Source organism: Ceratotherium simum, chromosome 4 (genome assembly GCF_057802395.1).
Source record: "Ceratotherium simum simum isolate JZ-2026a chromosome 4, ASM5780239v1, whole genome shotgun sequence".
Lineage (NCBI taxonomy): Eukaryota > Metazoa > Chordata > Mammalia > Perissodactyla > Rhinocerotidae > Ceratotherium > Ceratotherium simum.
Genome location: NC_141903.1, coordinates 25,629,203 through 25,652,207, shown reverse-complemented (window position 1 = coordinate 25,652,207; position 23,005 = coordinate 25,629,203). Strand labels below are relative to the sequence as shown.

The following is a 23,005-nucleotide window of genomic DNA, read 5'->3' as shown; positions in this document are numbered from 1 at the left end:
ACTTCAGACATTCTAAATTTAGTCCGGTAATGAGTAAAGCAGAGAGAAGGGCTTCTTTAATTTTTTTAAATTAAAAAAATGATTTTCCCTTTAAATAAAGTGAATAAAGTGCTAGTAAAAGGGGCTAATAGCCTCTCCAGGGACTCATGCACCACTTTAGAACTGAGGGTTTTCCTCCCTTAAATAAAGTGAATGCAGTGCTAATGAAAGGTGCTGATAGCAGTTCAAAGACTGGTGGTCTAGTCTTGAACGGGTAGTAATTGTTCAAGTCCTTCTATTAACTTTTCCTCCTTTAGACACATGTTTATGGTGGGGAAAAGGATGGTCTTAGATGAGAGACTCCTACCCACTTGGCTCCCATCCCTCAATGCTTCTTAGAGAAAAAGCTTCCAGGTTCTAACCCCCATCGTCCAAGTTGAGAATACAGTTCAGCTTTCTGGTCTACACAGGCCAAGAGAAAGGAAGGCAATGACTCATTGACCTTGGAACCTGGATGTAAACAGCTTTATCATCCAAGCCTCAAAGCCAAATCCTTTTTTGGCTGCATAGTGCGTTTTCTGTAAGTCACTCTGGATCCTTGTCTGGGCCTGCTTTTTTGGGGCTATATAGGCATTAGCTATGGTGCCACGGCGGGTGGGGAGAAATTTCCCTAGGGGAAGGTGTCTTAGGGAGGAGTTAGGCTCCCAGTGTCTCATCTCTGTCCTGCCCTGAGTTGGGGATACTCTAAAGATACAAGTGCAACCCCAAGCTACAGTACAAACTGGTTGTCAGCTGTGTCTCACCATCTACCTACTTCTTTGATCCAAAGCCAAGACACTCAAGTGCAAAGAAAGAAATTAACCCCAGTATTCTGGCCATGGGCCAAAGCAGGAAGAATGCCACAAATGATGGCACCATCACTTCAGGCCCAGTGGTGCTGGCAGAGCAGACAGAGGGGTGGAGACAGCACCCCTCTAATTCCACCATCACGGCCCAGCTTGCAGACCTCCCATCTGTAAACACCCGTGTCCTTCAGCAAGATCCCCCACCCCTCACAATTCATTTCCTAGTCTCTCTCCTTTTTTCTGGAGTGCCCTGGCTATCCTAGGATGGTTCTGGCACATCAGTTAGAAGGAAGGAGAAATATTTGTCTAACTTTCCTACATGTTAAAGCTAAACAAAGCACCAAAAGGAAAACAAAAAAAGACTTATAAAAATATAATGGAGTCATCCCCCCAACCTTCCCACATTATTTGTGGTATATGAAATGTCAAAATATAATGAACAGACTCTCTAAACATTACTGTCTCTCTCCACCCGTATAAATCTAAGCTGCAGCAGCCTCAGTACTGCCTCTTCACCTCTTAAAACTTCACTCTGTACAACTACTATATAATAAATCTATTTCATCCCATGGACCCCACCTTCCCAAACATACACCCGCTTGCAATTCCAAAGAGACTCTCCAAAAAAATAGACATTTGAAAAAAGTGCATCTGTTTCCATTAGTCTATCTGCATATTATTTCTTGAGATTAGTACTTTTTTTTTACCCATAAAAAAGATTGCATATTGGCGATATAATGAGAAAACCATGGCAGCCAGTTCTGGGCGGTGCTGGAGGGAGGGTAAGTGGGGTGGATGTTGGAGCACAGAAGCCAGAGGGCTCAGAGAAGGGCAGGTGTGGTCCTTAGCCTTGAGACATGAGGACTGAGGTGGAGTTATCTTGATTCTCAATCCTTGGACCTCTGCATTGTCCCGTCTCTTTAGTCACTCCCTTCTCTTCTCTCCACCTTTCCCCATTTCCACTACCCATGCTCACGCCGCACAACCATCTGGAAGCAGAGGCAGAATGGCTTTTTGGCGTGTGTCCACCTGGGCCAGTTTGAAGATAGGCATGGCGTTTGGAGGGGCATGATGTGGGACACACACCAGAGCAAGCTTATTTGTGACTGTTTCCACTCTGGGAAAAATTGTCCATCACTTCTGTGACTTTAAAAATTTAAGCAGTTACTAGGCTGATAGGTTAAGAAACAAATCTTTTGTTCTTGTGGTTTTGCATTAATAGTAAGCATGAATATATATCATATATTACATTGCTTTCCTTCTGCTCTGGGGCAGACTGCACTCTCCTTCCAAATAGGAAAACTGCACAGCCCATGGACTCAAATTTCTGAAAGCTGTTATTTCCCCACTCCCCACCTCCACCCCATAACCCTCCCCTTCCTCCCAGCCCCTCAGTTCCTGTATTAGAAAAGCCCCTCCCGCCCCCCCTCCCACCAGCCCACCCGAGGTTAAATAGATAGTGCCACATTCTAAGATTCATGCATCACTGCATTTTGCTATTGCACATGTTGCAGAGAAAGAGAGAGTTGTGTATGTGTCCCCTCCCTCTCTGCCCCTTTTCTTCCTTAGGCTCTCAGATTCCTGTGCTATTGCCACTCTGCCCTCTCCCAGCCTCCCCCCATCCCAGACCCGTCACTGATTGTGGACATCCTCCCTGCGGACAATCTTGTAGATGATCCAGTAGAACATGTTGAAGATGAGGAAGGCCATGGGGAAGCCGATGCGGGATAGTTTGTCGATCTTCTTGGCCCTCTGGATGAAGAGTTTTCGCATCTCCTCCGGGGACTTCGATGGTGCAGGAGGGGGGTTGGTGGTGTTGTTGTTGTTGGCGCCCTTGACCGAGATGCCATCCTTGGCCTGCAGACAGGCTGGGCCCATCCCATAGGCAGAGAAGTTGAAGCGGCCCTCTCCGGCCTCATCCTCCTGGAATAGATTCAACATGGGGCTCTACTTAAAATAAGACAGGGGTTGGGCACCCTCCCTGCAAGGCACTCCCCTGGGGGCCAGGCCATGCCCATCTGGTTCCGCCTGCCTCCCGGACTGCACCATTCCTGGTTTCCGAAGGCTTTTTGGCTGGCTGGGGAGTTATGCCTTATAGAGGGGCGCCACTTGCATGCTGAAACAGATGCAGACCAGGGGATAGAATGTGGCATACAATTTGGAGACCTGTGTTCAAGTCTCGGCTCTGTCACTTGCTGCCTGTATGACCTTAGGCAAGTCCTTTCCTTTTGTGAGTCTCAGGGTTTCTTAATTTCATTTTTTCCTATAGATGGGGGTATGATTCACCCCATTACCTCAAAAGGATCTTTTGACCATCAGAGGTTATAGATGAGCAGATGCTCCGAAAGCTGTTTTGTTAGAAATCCAGGGGACAATTTGGAGAGATCCCCTGCTTTGCCTCTGTTGCTTCCTTACCCTCTTCCCCCACCCCATTCCCCAATTAATGTCTTCTGTGTGTGGGTTGGGGGGAAGGGGCAAATGGCCTGGGAGGCAGCAAGAGCTGTGGGCATCACCTCCGTTTTGCAACCCAGGGAAGCCACAGCTTCTTCCTACCTCCATGTTCCCATATCCCTGGCAGTTGTGACCTCAAACAAAGCTCTGGATTTTTATCAAGTTATCGTTGAAGGTCCTTCATCGTTTGGCTCCAACTCACCTTTATAGATTTTTCCCTTCCCCCACCACAAGCTTTGCACACGTGCCAGTTTTGTTGCACTTTCTCAATCATCCCTTGTACGTTCCCACCTCCCTGCCTTAGGCTCACTGCCAAAATGCCTGCTGCCCTCATCCTTCTCATTTCTCCCTTTCCCAGCTCACGGTGATCCTGCCCTGAGCTGATTCATGGAGATGCTATTGTCTGCTCTCAGCGTGCCCAGCTTTGTTACTTTCCACGTGAGCTCTGGGTGGCACTGAGAGTCTCAGTTGAGCTGTTGATTCAGTGTGTGGCGCTGGGGAAGTCTGATCAGCTCACATTGCCATCTTAGAGAGTGAGAGCTTTTGGAGCAGGAACTCCATCTTCTGCTTGTTCCTCTGCAGGACAGGGCCAACAGAGAACAAGAAACGCACTATAGGAGCCACAGGTGCCTCTCCAGCCTACTCTTGCCATCCTAGGTTGGGCCACCATTTCTGACGACTTCCAACCTAGTCTCCCTACTGCCTGCTGTCTGCCCTCCCCTCCGCCCCCAGCCTATGTGGGTTGTCATAACACAGATCTTATCGGTCATCTTTCGCTTAGAACTTTTTAATAGGCTGACACAGACTCCATGATAATTAAAATCCTTACATGGTAAACAAGGCCTTAGATGACCTGGACCCTGTCTGCCTCTCGTCTTGGGCCATTCTCTATCTGGCATTCTATGCTCCAGTCATCCTGAAACGTTTTCACCTATTCCAAAGTGCCACGTTCCTTCTTAACTCTGGGCCTCTGTTCAAGTTGTTCTCTGCCTGGAACACACTCCTAACCCCACCCGTGCTGCCAACTCCTTCCTTTCACTGAACTAAGTCTTACTCAGGAGCCTTCCCTGAGCCCAAGGATAGGCTGAGTGTCCCTGCTATGTGCTCCATAAGCTCCCTGCACATCTCTCCCTCTTTTTTTTTAAGCTCTTATCGCATCGTATTCCTTGGTTATGTCTGTCTCTCCCCTTAGCATATAAGTTCCATGAAGGCAGAGGCAAAGTCTGTCATGTTCATTGCACCTTCAACACTGAGCATATGAACATAGTTCCTGGGCATAAGCTCAAAGCTCAGTAAGTATTTGTTGAATAAGTAATTTGGTGCTTCCCCTTGCATAACCAGAGCCTAGTGAAAAAACATTTTCAAGCACACTACCCTGCAGCAAAGGCAGATTTATATTGATAAGCAACAGAGTCAGACCCAGCCCCCTTCCAGGCACAGGTCCAGTAATTTGGCCAGCTTCCCCCAACTCCTCTCCTTGGCCCTGGCACAGACCCTCCATACTCATAGACAAATATTTACTGAGCGCCTATTCGCCAGGCTCTGTGGCGCATCCTCTTTCCCCCACTTCTGCAATGAGGGTGTTGGACCAGATTCAATCATCTGCCAAAGATTTCTCGAGCATTTATCATACGTCTCAAATCGTACAACCCCATTTAAATAAATTCTTTAAAAAAAGGAAGCGGGGACTGGTGAAGAAATACAAGTAAATATTTAACTTTCTATATAACTTTGGGTGAATTATTCTCTGCCTTCCTCATCTGTTAAACATGGGAGTGGGAGGGACAGAGGTGTGGACTAGAGGTCCCATCTGGTTAGATGATTATCTATTCCACATTGTAGCCAGGAGGAAGGCAATTCCCTAGAAGTGACGGGACAAAGGCTTGCTATTCCTATCCTGCCCAGCAGGTGGCAGGAAATGAATGCCCAGCTGCATCTGGAGTGGCTTGGGGATGGAGCGGAAGCAATCTGGTAGTGTTCTCTGGAACCCAGGGAGATTGGTAGCATGCCTGCCATTGGGCTCACAGAGGTTTCCTAATAATCTGACTAATGAGCCTGGCCAGGGAATTCGAGGGCCAGATGCTTTCTGCCCAACAAATGAGGTAACGTGGGAGGATGGTGGGAGTTGGGGAGCCTAGCGTAGCTCACAGGCTCTGAGAAACTCAGCCATGTAGCTAGTTCCTCTTCACTCACCATCTGGGGCTTAAAATCCCCTCTGCAAACTTCCTGCTAAAGGGAGATTTCTGCAGCCCAAGCTTGTACAACGCCGTGCACAAGCCACATCCAGAGGGGCTTACTCCAAAGGAAGCTCTTTACAGTGAGCCCAATTCTGTGTCCTTGTAGTTTCTGACATTTGGGCCAAGTCCGGAGCCCTCAGGAACAAGGTCACACTAATTCAAATGCACAGCAGAGCCAGGCAGGAGAAATGTGAGTGATGAGGTGAGCCAGGGCTGAAAAAGTTCTCCAGTTAGAAGGGACTGTGGTAAACTGGAGAATGCATTCTCTACCTAAAGGCAGCTGTCTGGTGCACCAATACGACGTGGGATGTGAACCCAATGGGACCTGATGCTGCGATTTTTGGAATGAAGCTAGAAGTGTGATTTTTAAATGCTGGCACCTTATTCCAGACTTTTAAGACACTACTGGTGAAATTAAGGACATTTGCAGGTCGAATTTGAGCTTCTGGCTACTAGTTTTTGACCTCTGCTTTGGGATAAATCTCAGTTCTTATTTAAGATCTAATAAATGTAGGACTATTTTTATCTGCTTCAGGGTGGAAACATTGATGAACAGATAAGCAACTGATGGTGTACGGTCAGTGTTTTGAGAAAAGCCATGGGTCCTCAGGCACCTCCCCTGCCTTTGCCATCAGTGCCTCCATGACCCCCGTGACCGGCTCCTCCTCGCTGTCGTCGTTTTGCACAGGAGGAGTGGATGGGATGCTCTCTAGAGCTCTTCCAGCACTAACATGCTGTGACACAGCGAGGAGGGAACTGAGCAAGAGAATCTGATCAAATCCGGCTAGTTGCTTTATTCACACTTTACCTGGCCAGAAAGCTCTTGTTTTCCTCTAGTGTGTAAAACTGGTAGGGATTTGGTGAGCATGGAGGCAGCCTATAGTCCCATATCTGGGGGGCTCCATTCACATTTTAGTCTATGCAAATAGCGCCCCCTGGAGTTGTGCAGTGCACAGTCTAGCAGCCTGGTGCTAGTCAAATATTTTAGACATAGTCTTCCCAAATAAATGTCTTTTTGATGACTGTATTAACCTTCTTTTAGCAGAGGGAAAAGCTAAAGCAGCTAGCCCATGGGAAAAAAAGGAAAAGTAAAAAATAAATCCCAGAGATAGTTGTGTTTGGTCAGATCCTTGCTTAGATTATTTTAAGAGTCAGAGGCTAGGTATCCAACGGACAGTAATGGAAGGACAAAAACTAGGGGCCTTTCAAGAAGTCCTGTCTGGCTTGCTGCACCCAAGATACTTTCCTCTTCCAATGCAGGTTTAGAAGGAGGTTATGTCTTAACTCCCATGGACATCTTCTGTCTTGGAATGTCTGCCTTCTGCCTATGGTAAACTGCTAGAAGTTAATTGAAGCAGATTGCTGATGTTTAAGAAACGTACTGATGAAATCTGTGCCTATGTAATCATTTTAATCCCTGGCACTTGTGTGGCAGGAACAAAACTTAAAGCTACTTTGGCATCTGATTTAATCCTCACCACAGTCCTCTGTTATGCCTGCTTAGTCCATTTTATAGATGCAGAAACTGGGCCCAGAAAGAGTCTAGCCTGAAGTAACATACCAAACAGTGCTCAAGAGGCAGAATCCTTTGACACAGCACATTGTAGCTGGGCAGACAGCTAGTTTAAGTAGGTCAACCTAAAGCTTGTAGGGCCTTGGTGTGTGGCAGGTGTGTGGTGTGGCTCGACAGATCATAGTGCATGGGGTCTTAGTTGCCCTAATCTGTCACTGGAAAAACTCCTGGGTAGGCTCTCTGCTTGAAAGGCCACCTCCTTGTTCATTAGCTTGTTTATCCTTTTGTCCTTTTGTTCAACAAATGCCTATTGCATGTTCACTATATGTCAGGCTTTGTGTTAGGCACCAGGGCTATACCACTGAGCAAAAATAGACATAGTCTCTGCCCTCATATAGCTTATAATTCAGTGGAAGAGATGAGCATAAAACAATCACATCACTGAATGTATAATTATAAATCAAGATAAATATTCAGAAGGAAAGAAATCGAGTTTAATTAGAACATGGCCTTTGCTAGCACACACATCATCTTAGTGCAAATTAGAAAAATGGCACCCCCCCCCCCAGGCATATGAATTGGAATCCCTTCCTCTGGCTGATACAGTCCACACTAGGGAAGACTTAGAGAAGAATGCCTCTTTGGCTAGGGGCCCTTGTAGGATACAACCTGCATGGCCATACTTGACAGCCTTGCATAAGAACTTCAATACAGGACATAGACCTTGACTAGGGTGTCAGGGAAAGATACGTCAGTGATACCTGGAAAATGAATGCTTGGTTAATACCAGGCATAGTGCTCTGGAAGAGCGACCCAGGAGGTGAGAACAAGGTATCTGAAGTCCTCTGTGTATGTTTGAGGAACTGGGAAGAAAGTTAGAGAGCAAAGGAGAAAGTGATGTGAAGATGAGGCTGGAGAGAGAAGTGTAGTCTCTGATCTCCAGGAGAAAGGTCTCCTGGGGAAGTAGTTATGGACCAGGGTGTGGAGCCAGTTTGCTCCCACAGGCTGCACATTCCCTAATGGCATTTGCTGGTTGGAACACAGCTTCTGAGTTAACAGAGGGTTGGTGACTTTTCTGAGAGGGACTGCCAAATGTTCCTTTATTCAATCCCTCATAAAGCGGGAGAATCCACTCTGGGGGCGGGGGATCTTGCTTGATACCCCTTTTTGGAGGTAGGAAGCAAAAGCCTGGAACCTGGACATTCTACTCAAAGATCTCATGTTTTGTGGTACAGTTCCCTTCTGGAACCAAGCCTATTGAAATAACGCAGGCTTGCAGAAAACACCGATAAACCTCTCTCAGTCTGCCATGCTTTGGGTTTATAGCTAGTTATTATCTTGGCCCCGTCAGCATTTGCTCCATCAGTTCTGTCTTCAGGTGTAACCTGATAATTTCTATAGTGTTATTGAGGTTGGAAAACTGACTGCCTATAGACCCAATCAGGGCATTGTTTACAGGAGGGGACATTGGGACTTCTAGGACTTTGATCCCTATTTTGTGCCAGCCTTACCCACTGAGAAGGATGGTCCAGTCAAACAAGTATCACAAGACAAGGCTCCCTGGAACTCTTGCATTTACCACCAGCTGCCCCTCCTTAGGCAGTGACCCAAAGGCCTACCTTGTGATGTCTTCGCTTCCTCCTGAATCGGAGCAGCTCTTTGTGTTGCCGAGACACAAAGTTGACAGCGGCATACTCCAGCAGGGCTGAGAACACGAAGAGTAGGCACACTGCCATCCAAATGTCAATGGCTTTCACATAGGACACCTGGAGTGGGTAGGGGGTGGGGGAAGAGCACAGAGAGGTGAGGGCAGAGGAGAATGAGGTATTGAGCATGGTGGGATGTTTTCTGCTCCTCAGTAACTTCCCCTGTCACCTACTGCTGCCCCCTCCTCAGCTGGGATATTAGGGTGGAGGGTGCAGAGGAAAGCAGAAGAGAAATGCATCAAGAAGACTGGACAGACTATAGGGGGAAAAGAACACGGTACCTAGAAAAGTACTAACAAGAGGACGATGGTGTATCTCGCATTATTGAGTGGAACAGAATGTGTGTTTAGTCTAAGGGCGATAGGAACAGAATGTTCCACCTAGCATTAAAAGCAAATGGAAGATGTCAGCAAAAATGGCAGAGTAAGATCTTCGAAAACTCTCCTCCATAAAAGCAATGAGAAGACCAGCAAAAATGGTCAGCATCAACTTTTTAAGAATTCTGTTAATTAACGAAAGGCTAACAGCAATAAATTTGAGCACTCATTTAAGAAAAGCAGCTGAATTCAGTAAGAATGGCAAGCTTTGTGGTATTTAAAAAGAACAGCCTTATTGAGATGTAATTCACACACTACACAATTCACACATATAAAGTGTTCAATTCAGTGCTTTTTTTTTTTTTTTTTTGCCGAGGAAGACTGGCCCTGGGCTAACATCCGTGCCCATCTTCCTCTACTTTATATGGGACACTGCCACATCATGGCTTGACATGTGGTGGTGCGTCAGTGCGCGCCCGGGATCTGAAACCAGGAACCCCGGGCTGCTGAAGTGCAGTGCGTGCACTTAACCACTTGCGCCACCAGGCAGGACCAAGTCAGTGGTTGTTATACATTCACAGATGTGTGCAACCAACGTCCCAGTCAATTTTAGAGTGTTTTCATCACCTTGAAAAGAACGTGTACCTTTTAGCCATGATCCCCCTATTTCCCCAATTCCCCCACCCCAGTCCTAAGCAACCAGTAATCTACTTTCTGTCTCTATAGATGTCCCTGTTCTAGGCATTTCATATGATGGAATCATACAGTATGTGGCCTTTTTTGACTGCCTTGTTTCACTTAGGATGTTTTCAAGGTTCATCTATATTGTAGCATGTATCACTATTTTATTCTTTTTTATGGCCAAATAATATTATACTGTATGGATGTACCACATTTTGTTGATCCATTCTGCAGTTGATGGACATTTGAGTTGTTTCTATCTTTTGGCTACTATGAATAATGCTGCTATGAACATCTCTGCACAAGTTTTTATGTAGACATATGTTTTCATTTTTCTTGGGGCTTTGTGGTGTTTTAACTTGCCCTATTCCTGTCCTCCCATCCCTGGCTCCATGCTAGCCTTGAAAACCAATAGCCTGCAAGCACAGTGAAAACCAGGATCCTGGCAATCACTGGATAGGGCAGAATAGAGTTGGATCTTCTTTAAAGCCCCATTCCCAGAGAACTGTCATTATTTGACCTGCCTTGTGATTCACTGAAAGACCCCACTCACCAGGCTGGCTTTATTTGAACTGACTAGGAGTTGGCCCAGTATGAACAGTCTTTTCCCTGGGGGCATTTCTTGAGCATCATGTAGCAAATGTTGAATATCATGTCAGCCTGAGGCAAACAATAGGTTGATCAAAAAGCTTAAAAGGAAAAGCTAGGGAATGAGATGCTCGTGGGGGGCTTTAGAAAGCTCTGACATATTCCTAGAAATCCATCTGCATGCTAAGGCCTCTATGCATGCCCAGGAAAGACCTGAGAAGGCCCTTAGCTCTCAACTCTAGCTAACCTTGATGCACTGAGCAGGCAGGAAGTGAAGGCTAAGGCAAAGTTGTAAACTGCCTGGCTGAGTGTTGAAGATGTGTCCTAATACACACACAGAGCTCCTAGGCAAAGGCTGAGAGATTTATAGGTTCCAGGCAGCTAAGGAAATCTCTGTCCAATTTTTAGCTAACCACCAAGCTAAGTGAGCAGTGTCTTCAGTGGTTCCACACAAGGAAGAACAGACATTACAGAATTACTTCAGAAAAGTTGCTAAACAAACAAACAACACAGCAACAACAACAACAAATCCTGAGGAGGGAGGAGAATCTTATTTCCAGAGATGCCACATTATGTTATGTAAAACGTGCATTTTTCAACAAAAATTATAAGATATGCAAAGAAATAAGAGAGTATGGCCCTGCAATGGACTGAATGTTTGTGTCTCCCCCCAATTCATATGTTGAAATCCTAATCCCAATGTGATAATATTTGGAGGTGGGGCTATTGGGAAGTCATTATATCTTGAGAGTAGAGCCCTCATGAGTGGGATTAGTGCCTTTATAAGAAGAGGGCAGAGAGCTAGTTAGCTCTCTTTCCACCATGTGTGGATACAATAATAAGATGACAGTTTGCAACTGGAAGAGGGTCTTTATTGGAACCTGACTCTGCTGCCACCCTGAACTTAGACTTCCAGCCTCCAGCACTGTGAAAAATAAATTTCAGTTGATTATAAGCCACACAGTCTATTGTACTTTGTTAAAGCTGCCTGAATTGACTAAGAAAAAAAAGCAGCCAAAAGAAGTTGCCCCTGAGGAAGCCCAGATGTTGAACTTAACAGATAAAGACTCTAAATCAGTTGTTTTAAATATATTCAAAGAACTAAAGGAAACCATGTCTAAACAACTAAAGAAAAGTATGAGAACAAAGTCTTACCAAATAGAGCATGAGATAGAAATTATAAAAAAGAACCAACTAGAAATTCTGGAGTTGAAAAGTAAAATAACTGAACTGAATATCACGAGAGAGGATCAATAGCACATTTGAGCAGACAGAAGAAAGAATCAGTGAACCTGAAGAAGAATCGGTGAACTTGAGATTATTCTGTCTGAGGAAGAAAATAAAGAAAAATAAACAGAGACTCAGAGACCTGTGGGGAACCATCAAGTGCACTAACATATGTTTAGTGGGTGTCCCTGAAGGAGAGGAGAGAGAGAAAGAGGCAGAGAGAATATCTGAAGAAATAATGGCCAAAATTTTCCCAAATTTGATGAAAAACACTAATGTACACATCTAAGAGGCTCAATGAATTCCAAGCAAGATAAACTCAAAGGGATCCACACCTAGATACACCATAAACAAACTGGCAGAAGCCAAAGACAAAGAGAGAAAAAGTAGCAGGAGAGAAGCAACTTGTCATGTACAAGGGATCCTCAATAAGATGAACAGCTGATTTCTCATTAAAAACCATAGGCAGTGGGATGAAATTAAAGATGACCCAAATAAATGGGAAGACATCCTGTATTCACGGATTGAAAGACTTAATATTGTTAAGATGGCAGTACTCCCCAAATTCATCTATAGACTCAATGCATTTTTAATCCAAATTCCTTTTTTTGTTGTTGTTACAGAAATTGATGAGCTGATCTTAAAATTCATATTCATGTTCATATGGAAATGCATGGGACCCAGAATTCCCAAATCTTTAAAAAGAACAAAGTTGGAGGACTCACACTTCCCAATTTCAAAACTTACTACAAAGCTATGGTAATCAACAGTGTGGTACTGGCATAAGGATAAACATATAGATCAATGGACTAGAATTGAGAGTCCAGAAATAAACCTATACATCTATGGCCAATTGAGTTTTGACAAGGATGTAAATTCAGTGGAGGGAAAGAATAGTTTTCTCAACAAGTGGTGGTGGGACAACTGGATATCCACAAACAAAAGAATGGTATCCTTCCCTCCTACCATGTGCAAAAATAAATCAAAAACATAACTTTAGAGCTAAACTATAAAACTCTTAGAAAAAAACATAGGAGAAATCTTCATGACCTTGGATCAGGCATTAGTTTCTTAAATATGATACCAAATCACAAGTAACAAAAGAAAAAATAGATAAATTTGACTTCATCAAAATTAAAAACTTTTGTGTATAAAGGACACTATCAATCTGGTGAAGAGACAGCCCATAGAATGGGAGAAAATATTTGCAAATCATATATCTGATAAAAGTTTAAAATCCTTAATACACAAAGAACTATTATAACTCAACAATGAAAAGACAAATACCCCAATTAAAAAGTGGGCAAAAGATCTGAATAGATATTTCTCCAGAGAAGACATAGAAATGGCCAATAAGAACAACAAAAGAATGCTCAACATCATTAGTCGCTAGGAAAATGTAAATCAAAACCGCAGTGAGATACCACTTCACACCCACTAAGATATCTGTAATTGAAAAGAAGGTGATAACAAGTGTTGGTGAGGATGTGGAGAAATTGGAACCCTGATGGGATTATAAAATGGTGTAGTCACTTTGGAAAATAGTTTGTCAGTTCCTCAAAAAGTTAAGCGTGTAGTACATATGACTCAGCAATTTCACTCCTAGGTATGTATCTTTGAGAGTGGAAAACATATGTCCACACAAAAACTTGTACACAGATGTTTATAGCAGCATTATTTGTAATAGCCAAAAAGTGGAAATAACCCAAATGTCCATCAACTGATTAATAGATAAACAAAATGTGATATATCCATACAATGGAATATTATTCAGCCACAAAACGGAATGAAGTACTGATACATTCTACAACATGGAAGAACCTTGAAAACATTATGCTAAATGAAAGAAGCTAGTCAAAAGTACACATATTGTATGATTTCATTTATATGAGGTGTCCAGAATAGGAAAATGCATAGAGTAGAAAGTAGATTAGTGGTTTCCAAAGGGTGGTGAGAGTGGGGAACGAGGAGTGATTGTTAATGAGTATGGGGTTTCTTTTTGGGGTGATGAAAAGTTTCTGGAATGAGATAGTGGTGAGAGGGTACAACGTTGTGAATATATTGAATGCCACTGAATTTTATGCTTTAAAAAAAGTGGATGGGGAAGAATGTGAGGTTGAGTGTTAACAGCAAACGGAGCCAGATGTCAAGTCTAATGTTAACAATGAGTGGAGCAGAGTGTTGGGTCTAGTGTAAATTATAAGTGAGGGGAATGTGGCATCAGCTATTAGTAGAGAGTGGAGCAGAATGTTGTCTAATGTAAGAAAAAGGAAGCAGAGCATTCTATCTGCTGTTACAACTGAAAAGAGCAGAATGTGTTGTCAGGTGTTAATAGTAAACAGAGAAACTGGTTTCAAGCATTTATAGTGAATGTAGCAGAATCAAAGCCTAGTGTTAGTGCAAAGGGCAGATTGCTGCGTTTCGTTGTAAGGATGACTAGAGGAGAGAGTGATGTCTAGTGTTGATGGCAATGAAGTAGGATGTCATGTTTCACATTAAAAGTTAATGGAACAATGCCATGAAAAACTAAAAACAGTGGGGAGACTATTCTATATTAAAAGAGCAATGATATGCAATACGAATCTTTTTTGGGTCCTTGATTGGATCCCTCACTATGTTCATTGATGACATTCTTTTTTGGACAATCGGGACAATTTAAATAAGGTTTCTATATTAGATGATATTGTGGAATTATTTCTGAATCAGTAATAATTATTGATATATAATATATGTCAATATAATTGATATACAATATAATAATTACTATTGAATTAATGTTAATTTTTTAGATGTGATAATATCATTGTGGTCCTTATTTTTTATTTAGAGATGAATTGTCATGATGTCTGTAACCTGCAAACGGTTCAGCAAAAATTTCATCTAACTACCTTCCTACCTACCTATCTATATATATAGAGAGAGACAAGGTAAATATGGCAAAATGGTAACAATTGGAATCCAGGTGAAAGGCTTTAGGGTGTTCATTGTAGATTCTTTCAAGTTTTCTGTATCAAAACATAATGTTAAGTCCAGCATTAATTGGAAATGGTGCAGAATGTTGCATTTAACATAAGGCTGAAGGGAGCAGAGTATGGTGTCTGGCATTAATAGTAGAGCGGAATGTTGTGTCTAGTGTTGGGTAAATAAAGCAGAATGTGGCTCCAACAACAGTTGTGAATGTAGTAGGCTGCAGTACCTAGCATTACGGGAGAGTCAAGCAGAACGAGGCATCAAGCATTTGTAGTCAAGGGACCAGAATGTTGCACCTCAAGTCTGGGTGAATGGAGGAGTATGTGGTGTCTGGCGTTAATAGTTAATGAAGCAGAACATCATGTCTAGTTTAAAAAGTGAATTAAGCAGAATGATAGGTCTAGTGTTAACAGTGAAAGGAACAGAATGTTGCGTTAATTTAAGGGTGACTGGAGGAGGAGTAGTGTCTGGTGTCGGTAATGAATGAAGTGGAATGCTGTGTCTGGTGTTGGAAGAATGGAACAGAATGTTGTCTCTAGCATAGAGTGAATGGAGCAGAGTGTGTATCTGGCATTAATAGTGAATGGAATGAAATGCTATGTCTGGTGTTAACGGTGAATGGAGTGGAATATGGTTCAAGAGCTAAGAGTGAAGGTAAAAGAATGTGGCGTGTAACATCAGAATTGTAAGAATCAGATTGACGAATGTGCAGAAAAGTGTTAACGTAGCAGGCATGAGGCTGCCATCTTACGAAGGACCTGCTTGCAAGGATGGCCTTGGGTTGACATCTGGGAACTTGGGTTTTGGGAGTGTTCCCACCTTCTCTAACCGATCAGGGTGCCTCACTGTGTCTAGACTGTACAGACAATACGGTTTATGCTGAACACCTGCTCTCCTTATGGGAGTCTGGAATTTTGGTATCTACCAGGCAGAGGTGCATGACCTATTGGTTTCATGACCAGCACCCAAAAACAACATTGTGTATTGAGTCTTAAATGAATCTCAAAACAATTTGTTTTTCTCTGTCTCTCTGGGCAGAAACATCACACACTTGTGGCTGCCTTTTTGTTGCTGTGGTGAGTGTGCTCTGTGTGGTCCCTCGTGGGATGAAGAGAGCAAGAAAGCTAGTAAATGGATTCCTCCAGACTCTGTCTGTGTCTTTTCCCCTTGTAGTCTAGCTGTGTATCCTTAATACATCACTGTAAGAAATCTTAGCTATGAGTACAACGATATGCTGAGTCCTGTGAGTAACATAAAATCTCTGAATGTGGGGGTAGTCTTGAAGACCCCCAACACAAAGTATCTACCATTAATGGTGAGAGGAGCAGAATGTTGTACTTAACACTCAAAGTGAATGGAGGAGGAGGTGGAGTTGAGTGTTGATAGTAAATGAAGAAGAATGTGTGTCTAACATTGCAGCAAAATGTGGTGTCTGGCAACTGTATAGAACATAATGTTAAGTCTGGCAGAAAGGTTTGGTGGATCAGAATGGTGGATCCTGCCAAGTGTAGTAAAGAAATAGTGACTAATTCCTTGTGCTCCTATTATGTGAGGCAGGGTAGGGAGATGAGTGTCTGCCTTATCTGTCCAGGTGTTCTGTGCTCTTGGGCAGTAGGGCTTACCTTGGGCAGGGATGCTCGGGAGCCAGAGCTCTGGGTGGTCATGGTGAGCACGGTGGTGATGCCCAGGGCCACACGGGCTGGAGCAGCATCCATGTTGATCCAGAAGGAAATCCATGAGAGGATGACAATGAGCAGGCTGGGAATGTACATCTGGATCAGGTAGTAGCCCATCTGTCGCTCCAGGTGGAAGCGGGCCTCGATGCAGGTGAATTTACCTGCAAGAGATTATAGTGAGAAGGCAAAGTAGCCTGGTGGATAGGAACAAGGCTTAGAGTTCAGAGCAACCTCGGCTGGTGTAAGGCTGGTTCAGCCTTACACTAGCCGTGTCCTTAGGAAGTGTTTGATCTCTCTGTGTCCAGTTTTCTCATCTATGGTAAACTGGGGATAATGATGATGATGATGATGATAATAATACCTACTTCATATGGTTGCCGTGATGATAACATGAGATGATGCCTATATAGAACGTAGCACAGTCCTCATACATCGTTAATGCTCAGGAATGTCAGTTGCCATCATCCTCATCATCACTATTTTATTGCTAAGAGTGGGCCTAAGTGGACCATTCTTTATCCTTCTGCCAGTTATCTTCCCAAAGTATGAGTTGATCCTGTTACATCCTCTTGTAAAACCTTTCTTTCCTTCCTTCTCTCCTCACACAGGAAAGTCCCTGTTACCTACAGGGAAGAGTTCACGCTCTTGAGTCTGCCCTTCACTACTGAGCTCTAGCCTGTTCTTCCATCCCCTCTCTCTTCTTTCCTCACCCTAATCACGATCCTCTCCGCTCCGTCCCTTGCCTGGAGCATCCTTTGTGCTTCTGCACTTCTGAACTTTTGATTCAGCTAATCCCTCTGCCTGGAATGCCCTGTTCCTCCCCACAACCAGCCAAAGAAACCCTCCTCTCCTCCCTGCCAGTTTAAATGTGGAGTCTCCTCCAGGCACAAGGCCTCTTTTTTTCCTGTCTTCCTTCAGTTCTGTTCACACAATCATCAGAGCCTTTAAGGCATCATACAGTGAGTGTGTAGGCAAGTCAGTCTCTCTCTCTTTCTCTCTGGCCTCTGCACTAAGCTGTGGGCAGCTTGTCCCCTCCCTATCTGTGTATCCCTTGAACTGGGACAGGGCCAGTCCCCTGGTGGGATCTCAGCTGCAGTCCATGGAAGCACAGTAGCTAGGGGATTTCCTAGAGCTGCCTGGACTGTACGCTCCATGTGGACAGGGCCTTGCCAGTCTTTTCTCCTTGTATCCACGGGGCCTAGTACATAACTCAGCTCTCAGGTAATTGTGAATGGTGTAGCGCAAATGAGATAATAGATGAGCAAATGCTGTGTAAACACTAAAGTTCTGTGGCATGTGAGAGTCAGCTGTGATTATTTGATTCATGGGGAGTCGTTGCTCTCTTGGCTGCTAAGGGAGTGCCATTATCACTCTGAGTCTCAGCTTGCCCAGGGATGAAGAGAGTATCTTGGGAGGTTCTAAAACATCTCCGAGGTCACCCAGAGAGGGGCAGTTGTCCTAAACAGACGAGACCTCAGGCTGCCTGCTCTTTCTCTGGGCCTTCTACTTGCACCAGAGCCCACAGTGGTTTCTCTCAATCCCTCTCGTTCACCTCCTCTTCTCTTTGGCCCCTGTCATCAGCCTATTTTGTGCCTCCACTCTACTCAGCTGGGTTCAGACAGAAGCCTCCTAGCTAGCCCTCCAGCTGGCATGCTAACTTTCTTCTACAGTGCTTCCAGGAGCTCCTTCCCAGCCTCAGATAGGGCATGCAAAGCCAGTCTTGATCTGGCCCCAGTTCATCCTGTATTCAGTCTTCCAACAAAGGCCATGCTAGGCATGGCAGATAGAGAGCTGAGCCAAACAGTCATGGTTTCCCTGCCCTCTTGTATCTCGTGGTCTAGAGAACCCTTTCCAACTTCACTGTTTACTAATCTTCAGTGCCTCCTCTTGCTCCCTCCTGCTGAGGTTTAATGTGCGCATTCTCTGTACTTTTGCTCTGTGAGAAATGCTAGTTCCTCTGTGAGAGACACTCTTCCCTTCTGCCTTAGGAATAGGACCCATTTTGAGATGGGCATACTGCTATCTGAAGTAAAGACTGTATCTCCCAGCTTCCCTTGTAATGAGGTGTGGCCTAAGCTTAAGTTACTTGCCCCAGCATGTACAGGAAGAAAGTGTCAGAGCCACTTTTTGGTTTCAAGGACTATTCTCTTAACCACTAGGTAATAAATACAGAGCTATGTCCATCAGGGGTACCTCATAAGATCTATTGTGTCAATGATTGAATAAATGTTTGAAATGACCTCTGGCCCTGGTTGGGAGGTGGGATCTGAGGGGGGTTGCCCCTTGAACCTACCTGTGTTGTAATGCTTGGTGCAGTATCTCAAGTCCTTCTCCTCCTTCAAGATAAACTGGGGCAGAGTTAGTCCATCTGCCACCTGCACAGCTCCCTGCTCCTGCCACTCAAAGATGAGGTCATTCATGGTATATCCAACTGGGATGGGATCAGAAGAAGGAGCAGTCACCACCCAGAAGCACTTATTTGAAGCATGTCAGGGTTGGTTAGGGTCAGAGACAGAGAGGCATCAGGCACTCGATGGAACTCATGAGACTGTGTTGCTTCCCCCCCTGCCCCCAAAGGAGGTTAAGACTGGTTTAATTGTTTACGTCTACCCCACAGCCCTTCCACCTCTCCCAGCATCCTACCTTACCTTGTCCTGTTGCCCCCACCCTTACCCGCATGGTCAAATTCAGTTGACTTCTGCTCTTTGTGCCTGCACACCATCCTCCCAAGCTCCCTCTTGCTCACAGCAGATTTTCCTCTGGGGAATGACTCTGGTGTGCCGTCATGTGGGACTATCATTTGGGGGCCAAGGTGTGAGATGGTGACTTAACTAGGCCAATCAGACTTTCTGCCCTTGGACTTTGACTCTTGAGTGAAGTGACAAAAGGTTCAGAGTTGACTGGTGCTGATTTCCCTCAGACGGGGTGCTCCAAGGGGAGGGTCCATTAGTTCCTGCTGTCTAAATGTTCTCCCCTGGTGCCTGTACTTTAGCTTCTCCTTCAAGTCCATAAGAAACCCCTATGTCCTTCCACTTAATTCCGTTTTTTAAATTAGTCAGATTGGTTTTTGTGTTTGCAATCAAAGAAGTCAGCTACTCCACCTGTTAAATGCTGGTTCCCTGTGATCTCCTCCAAGACCCTCTCTCTTTCCCAATCAGAAGGCACTCTTCCTGCAATTAGGCCACAGCGTTTTGTACTTCTAGCAACACACTTACCACTTGCTGCCCTGGGTTAGAGTTGTTTGGGCAGCCAGTTGTCTATCTCCCCTGCTGGAGTGAGCATCCCAGTGAGTTCAAGGACCATGACTTATTCAAGCTATTTCTCCCCCATTCCTGGAGAGCGTGTTCACAGTGGACATGGAACAGTGCCTCTTAGTAGAATGCTGCTGGCTCCAAAGCTGGGCCTCAGTCAGACAATGTAAGGGAAGTTATATTTCTAGTGGATTTTCAAAAAGCAAAGCCCCTTATTTGGTATTTTGGGCTATTAGCGTAATCTCCTGGGGTCCAGCGGTTGGGAGCAGCTGTGTGGGAATTTCTGCCTGTCCTGTGGGTAAAGGGGAGCCTGATTCTTTCTAGAGGCCTCACTCAAGGGACTCACAGCTTTCCAGTTGCATGATGCACGTCTGGACGTCCATGGGGAAATTCTTCAAATCCATGGGGCAGGCCAGTGTCAGAGTGATTCTGGGAAGAGAAGGGAGTTGAATGATGCTGGATCCACAGACCAGGGAAGCTGTGCCTCCATTCTAGTTAGTACCAGAAAATCAGTTATCTAGGAGAGGTCAAAGAGGTCAGGGAACTAGTGTTTACTGAGTAAGTATATGTATGTTTCCACATTCCAGATGTGGAAGTGGAGGCTCAGAGAGATAACGTAGGGTGCCTAAAATCACACAGTCAGTGGACTTCTGAGTTTCTTTAGAGTCTGTCTGTCTTCTAGGGACCTGTCTTTGGCAAGTTGCCTGAAGGCCTGGAGGCTGGGGGCCACCCCCATTCCCTACTCTTCTACAGAGCCCTCGGGTAGGGGCAGAGCCTGAATTGTAAGTTGAGCAGCACCAGGCCTCAGGCATCTCCAGGTGCACCTGCAGCAGGTGCTGCTAATGTTCTTGGCTGCCTCCTTTCGTACACTGGGCTCATCAAAAGTTATTCCAAAGAGGCCCCCTGCCTTCCGGGTGTTCAAACACAGCTGGCTCACATCTGTGGGCTCATGCTGGGGTCAGTTGGGAAGTGGGGGGTCCCCCAGGCTTCTGGGATAGCTGTTTGTTTTGGGTTGTTCAACTCTTGCAGAGGCTGCAACCTCCGAACTGGAGGGAGTCCCCTTAACAGAATCCCAGGTCTGCAGTTCAGGCTGGGATACAAGGTTTCAGCTTGAAAGGCTTTGCCAACATCTGAGCGCCTGCTGCAGGGAACGGAGAAGAAAGGCTCTCGGAGCCCAAAGAGTCTTAGACCATCAGGCCAGCTCCCCCATTTGACAGGTGAGAAAACTGGGGTAGAGGATAGGTAGGGACACATGTAAGGGCACACAGCAAGCTGACGGCTCTGCCAGGATTCAGAACCATGTCTCCTCGCCTTTGGATTCCGAGCTCAAGTGTTGGCTGGCAGGCTTTCCAGCACTGCTCTCCTGAAAAGCACCTAGTTGGTGGTGGTCTAGTGGCGCTTGGCTGCTGGCCCCTTGGCTGCACATGGTGAGGCACACAGCCCTATATGAACTTCTGCCCTCCAGCTCACACCCCCAGCTGTGGATGGGGTCCCTTTAAGCCAAAGGTAGAAGCAAGAGGGGGGAAAGGGAAGGGAGAGGGAGGGGAAGACGAGGGAAAAGAAATGGGTGGGAGGAAGGGGAGAGTGAAGGGAAAGTGAATGCCGTTGAATTTCTGAAGATAAAAGCTCCAAAGTGGGGCAGCTGTCACACTGGGTTAATTTCCTGAAGTTGAGTGACCTTGGGAACATCACTTTCTGCTGATTTATCCTTCTGTCATGCTGCACTGGGGCTTAGCTTCCCGGAGATATGAAACCAGCCTGGCAGCAGCAAAATCGAAGCAGGGTGACCCCTCTAGTCAGCCAGGGCCTGGTGGCCATCCTGAGTCAGTCACCCTTCAGTCTGGATGTGCACTGGGCGGGTGAGCTCTGGGGTGAGGAAGGCCACATCAGCCTCTTGTTTCTCCCAGCTTGCGCCTCCTTTCCTTTCTGAGTTTCCTAAGTTCCCTCTCCCTTCAGGAGACACTCCGTCTCATCTGAGAATTAGGATCTGTGCAGCCTCTCCTACAGGCCTGGACATTTAAAGCTCATTCCCCTCAGGAACTGGAGGGGCAGGGGGAATCATTTAGGACTAGTGCCCCTTTTAAGGTCTTTGAAATAAAAACATATTCATTCATTCATCAAATATTTGAGTGCCTATTGAATGCCACGCACTATTCTTGTGTGCTCTGAGTGGGCATCAGATCCACACTAACAGATCAGAATCTAGGCTCTGCTACTGACTAGCTGTGGAAACTTTGGCAAATGACTTAAACTTTCAGATCCTCACTTGTCTAATCTGCAAAATGGGCATAATCAAAACTACTTCATGGGTTGTTCGGAGGTACGCAGCCTAATAAGTAAATTCTCAGTGCATGGTACATAGGTAAGAATAACATGGCTAGTGATCATTTTCTCCATGCCTTGGAGGAGGAGATTGGGAATTAGGTGGGCAGGGCTGGCAGGAGACCCTGCAAGTTTGCCCCTCACCAGTATTTGCAGGATATCTCCCAGCTGGGGAAGGGGTCCCAGCTTCCTAGACTCAATGCAAGGTAGAGAGGATAGAAAGGGTTTATAGAAGGGATTTATAGATGGTTTGTAGAAGGATGGAGCAGCCCTGGCTTATACCTGTGAACATCGCTGTCCCCCTGGCAGGCCCATTTATGTTGAAGTTGGTGTGATTTTTCAGGCGTTGTGTTTTTCCCCTGGTATTTTGTTTTTCCCTTGTAGTAAGAACATTTAACATGAGCTCTACCCACTTAACAAATGTTTAAGTGTATAATACAGTGTTTTTAACTATAGGCACCACGTTGTAAGGCAGTTCTCTAGAATTTATTCATCTTGTGTAGCTGAAAGCTCCTGCTATGGATCCCTGTCTTTGACTACTCAATATTCTTTTCCTATCTTGTCTTATTGAAATGCTGGGTGAGCTTAGGGGCCTAATTTAACTCCACTTTCTCTGGGATGCGTCCTCAGTTTCCCTGGTTATAATGAACCACTTGCTCCTAGGACTTGCCATGGTATTTTATTCTTTCTTACTGAGAGTAAGTTACAGAGCTGGCTCTGCCTATTCTGCAAAGATGTTGGGCTGCCAGGGCCCGTTCACCTCTGTTTGGCCCCTTCTTAGTGTCTGCTCCCAGAAAACAATGGGGCAAGGCGTGTTCTGAGGATGGAGGGACCAACCTGTCCGGAACTCACCTGATGCTGTAGAGGACGTTCCCGTTCCGGGAGATCCTCAGCAGTTTGTTGTCTGTGGTGATCTCGTGGAAGTGGGCCCCCTTCTCGTTGGCGAAGAACAGGTCAGGTTTCCAGATGGAATCCAACATGGAAGGGTCCAGGTCCAGAGAGTCATCAGGGTATTCATTGTAGGCCAGCCGTGGGTCGTTCCACTGCTGCCGCAGGAAGATGTTGACCCTATAGTCCTACAGCCAGGAGACAAGGGGGTGGAGTCAGGTCAGGCCCTGTGATGCCAACTCTTGGAGGACCCAGGTGCTTTGGGCCAGTGCTCCCTCAAGCCTCTTCTGGAGGATGTTATTAGAGTGTAGTTGCATCTTACCTGGGGGTCAGACGTAAAGTCTGTGCTTCAGG

At 45.4% G+C, this 23,005-nt stretch overlaps 1 protein-coding gene across 2 annotated transcripts in view; it reads right to left on the bottom strand.

Annotated features, from left to right (window-relative positions):
* Nucleotides 1–2,369: 2,369 nt before the first annotated feature.
* The window catches only part of GLRA1 (glycine receptor alpha 1), a 73,716-nt gene continuing 53,080 nt past the window's right edge, over nucleotides 2,370–23,005 (bottom strand). The window contains exons 4-9 of one of the 2 annotated variants that reach the window (XM_004428624.2): nucleotides 22,616–22,839; nucleotides 19,788–19,870; nucleotides 18,484–18,621; nucleotides 16,137–16,351; nucleotides 8,645–8,791; nucleotides 2,370–2,771 (exon numbers count right to left, since the gene is read on the bottom strand). In XM_004428624.2, coding sequence (XP_004428681.1) covers nucleotides 2,457–2,771; nucleotides 8,645–8,791; nucleotides 16,137–16,351; nucleotides 18,484–18,621; nucleotides 19,788–19,870; nucleotides 22,616–22,839 — 1,122 coding nt within the window. In that variant the 3' untranslated portion in view covers nucleotides 2,370–2,456. The remainder of the gene's footprint in view (nucleotides 2,772–8,644; nucleotides 8,792–16,136; nucleotides 16,352–18,483; nucleotides 18,622–19,787; nucleotides 19,871–22,615; nucleotides 22,840–23,005) is intronic. The other variant, XM_004428625.2, reaches the window with a different exon arrangement.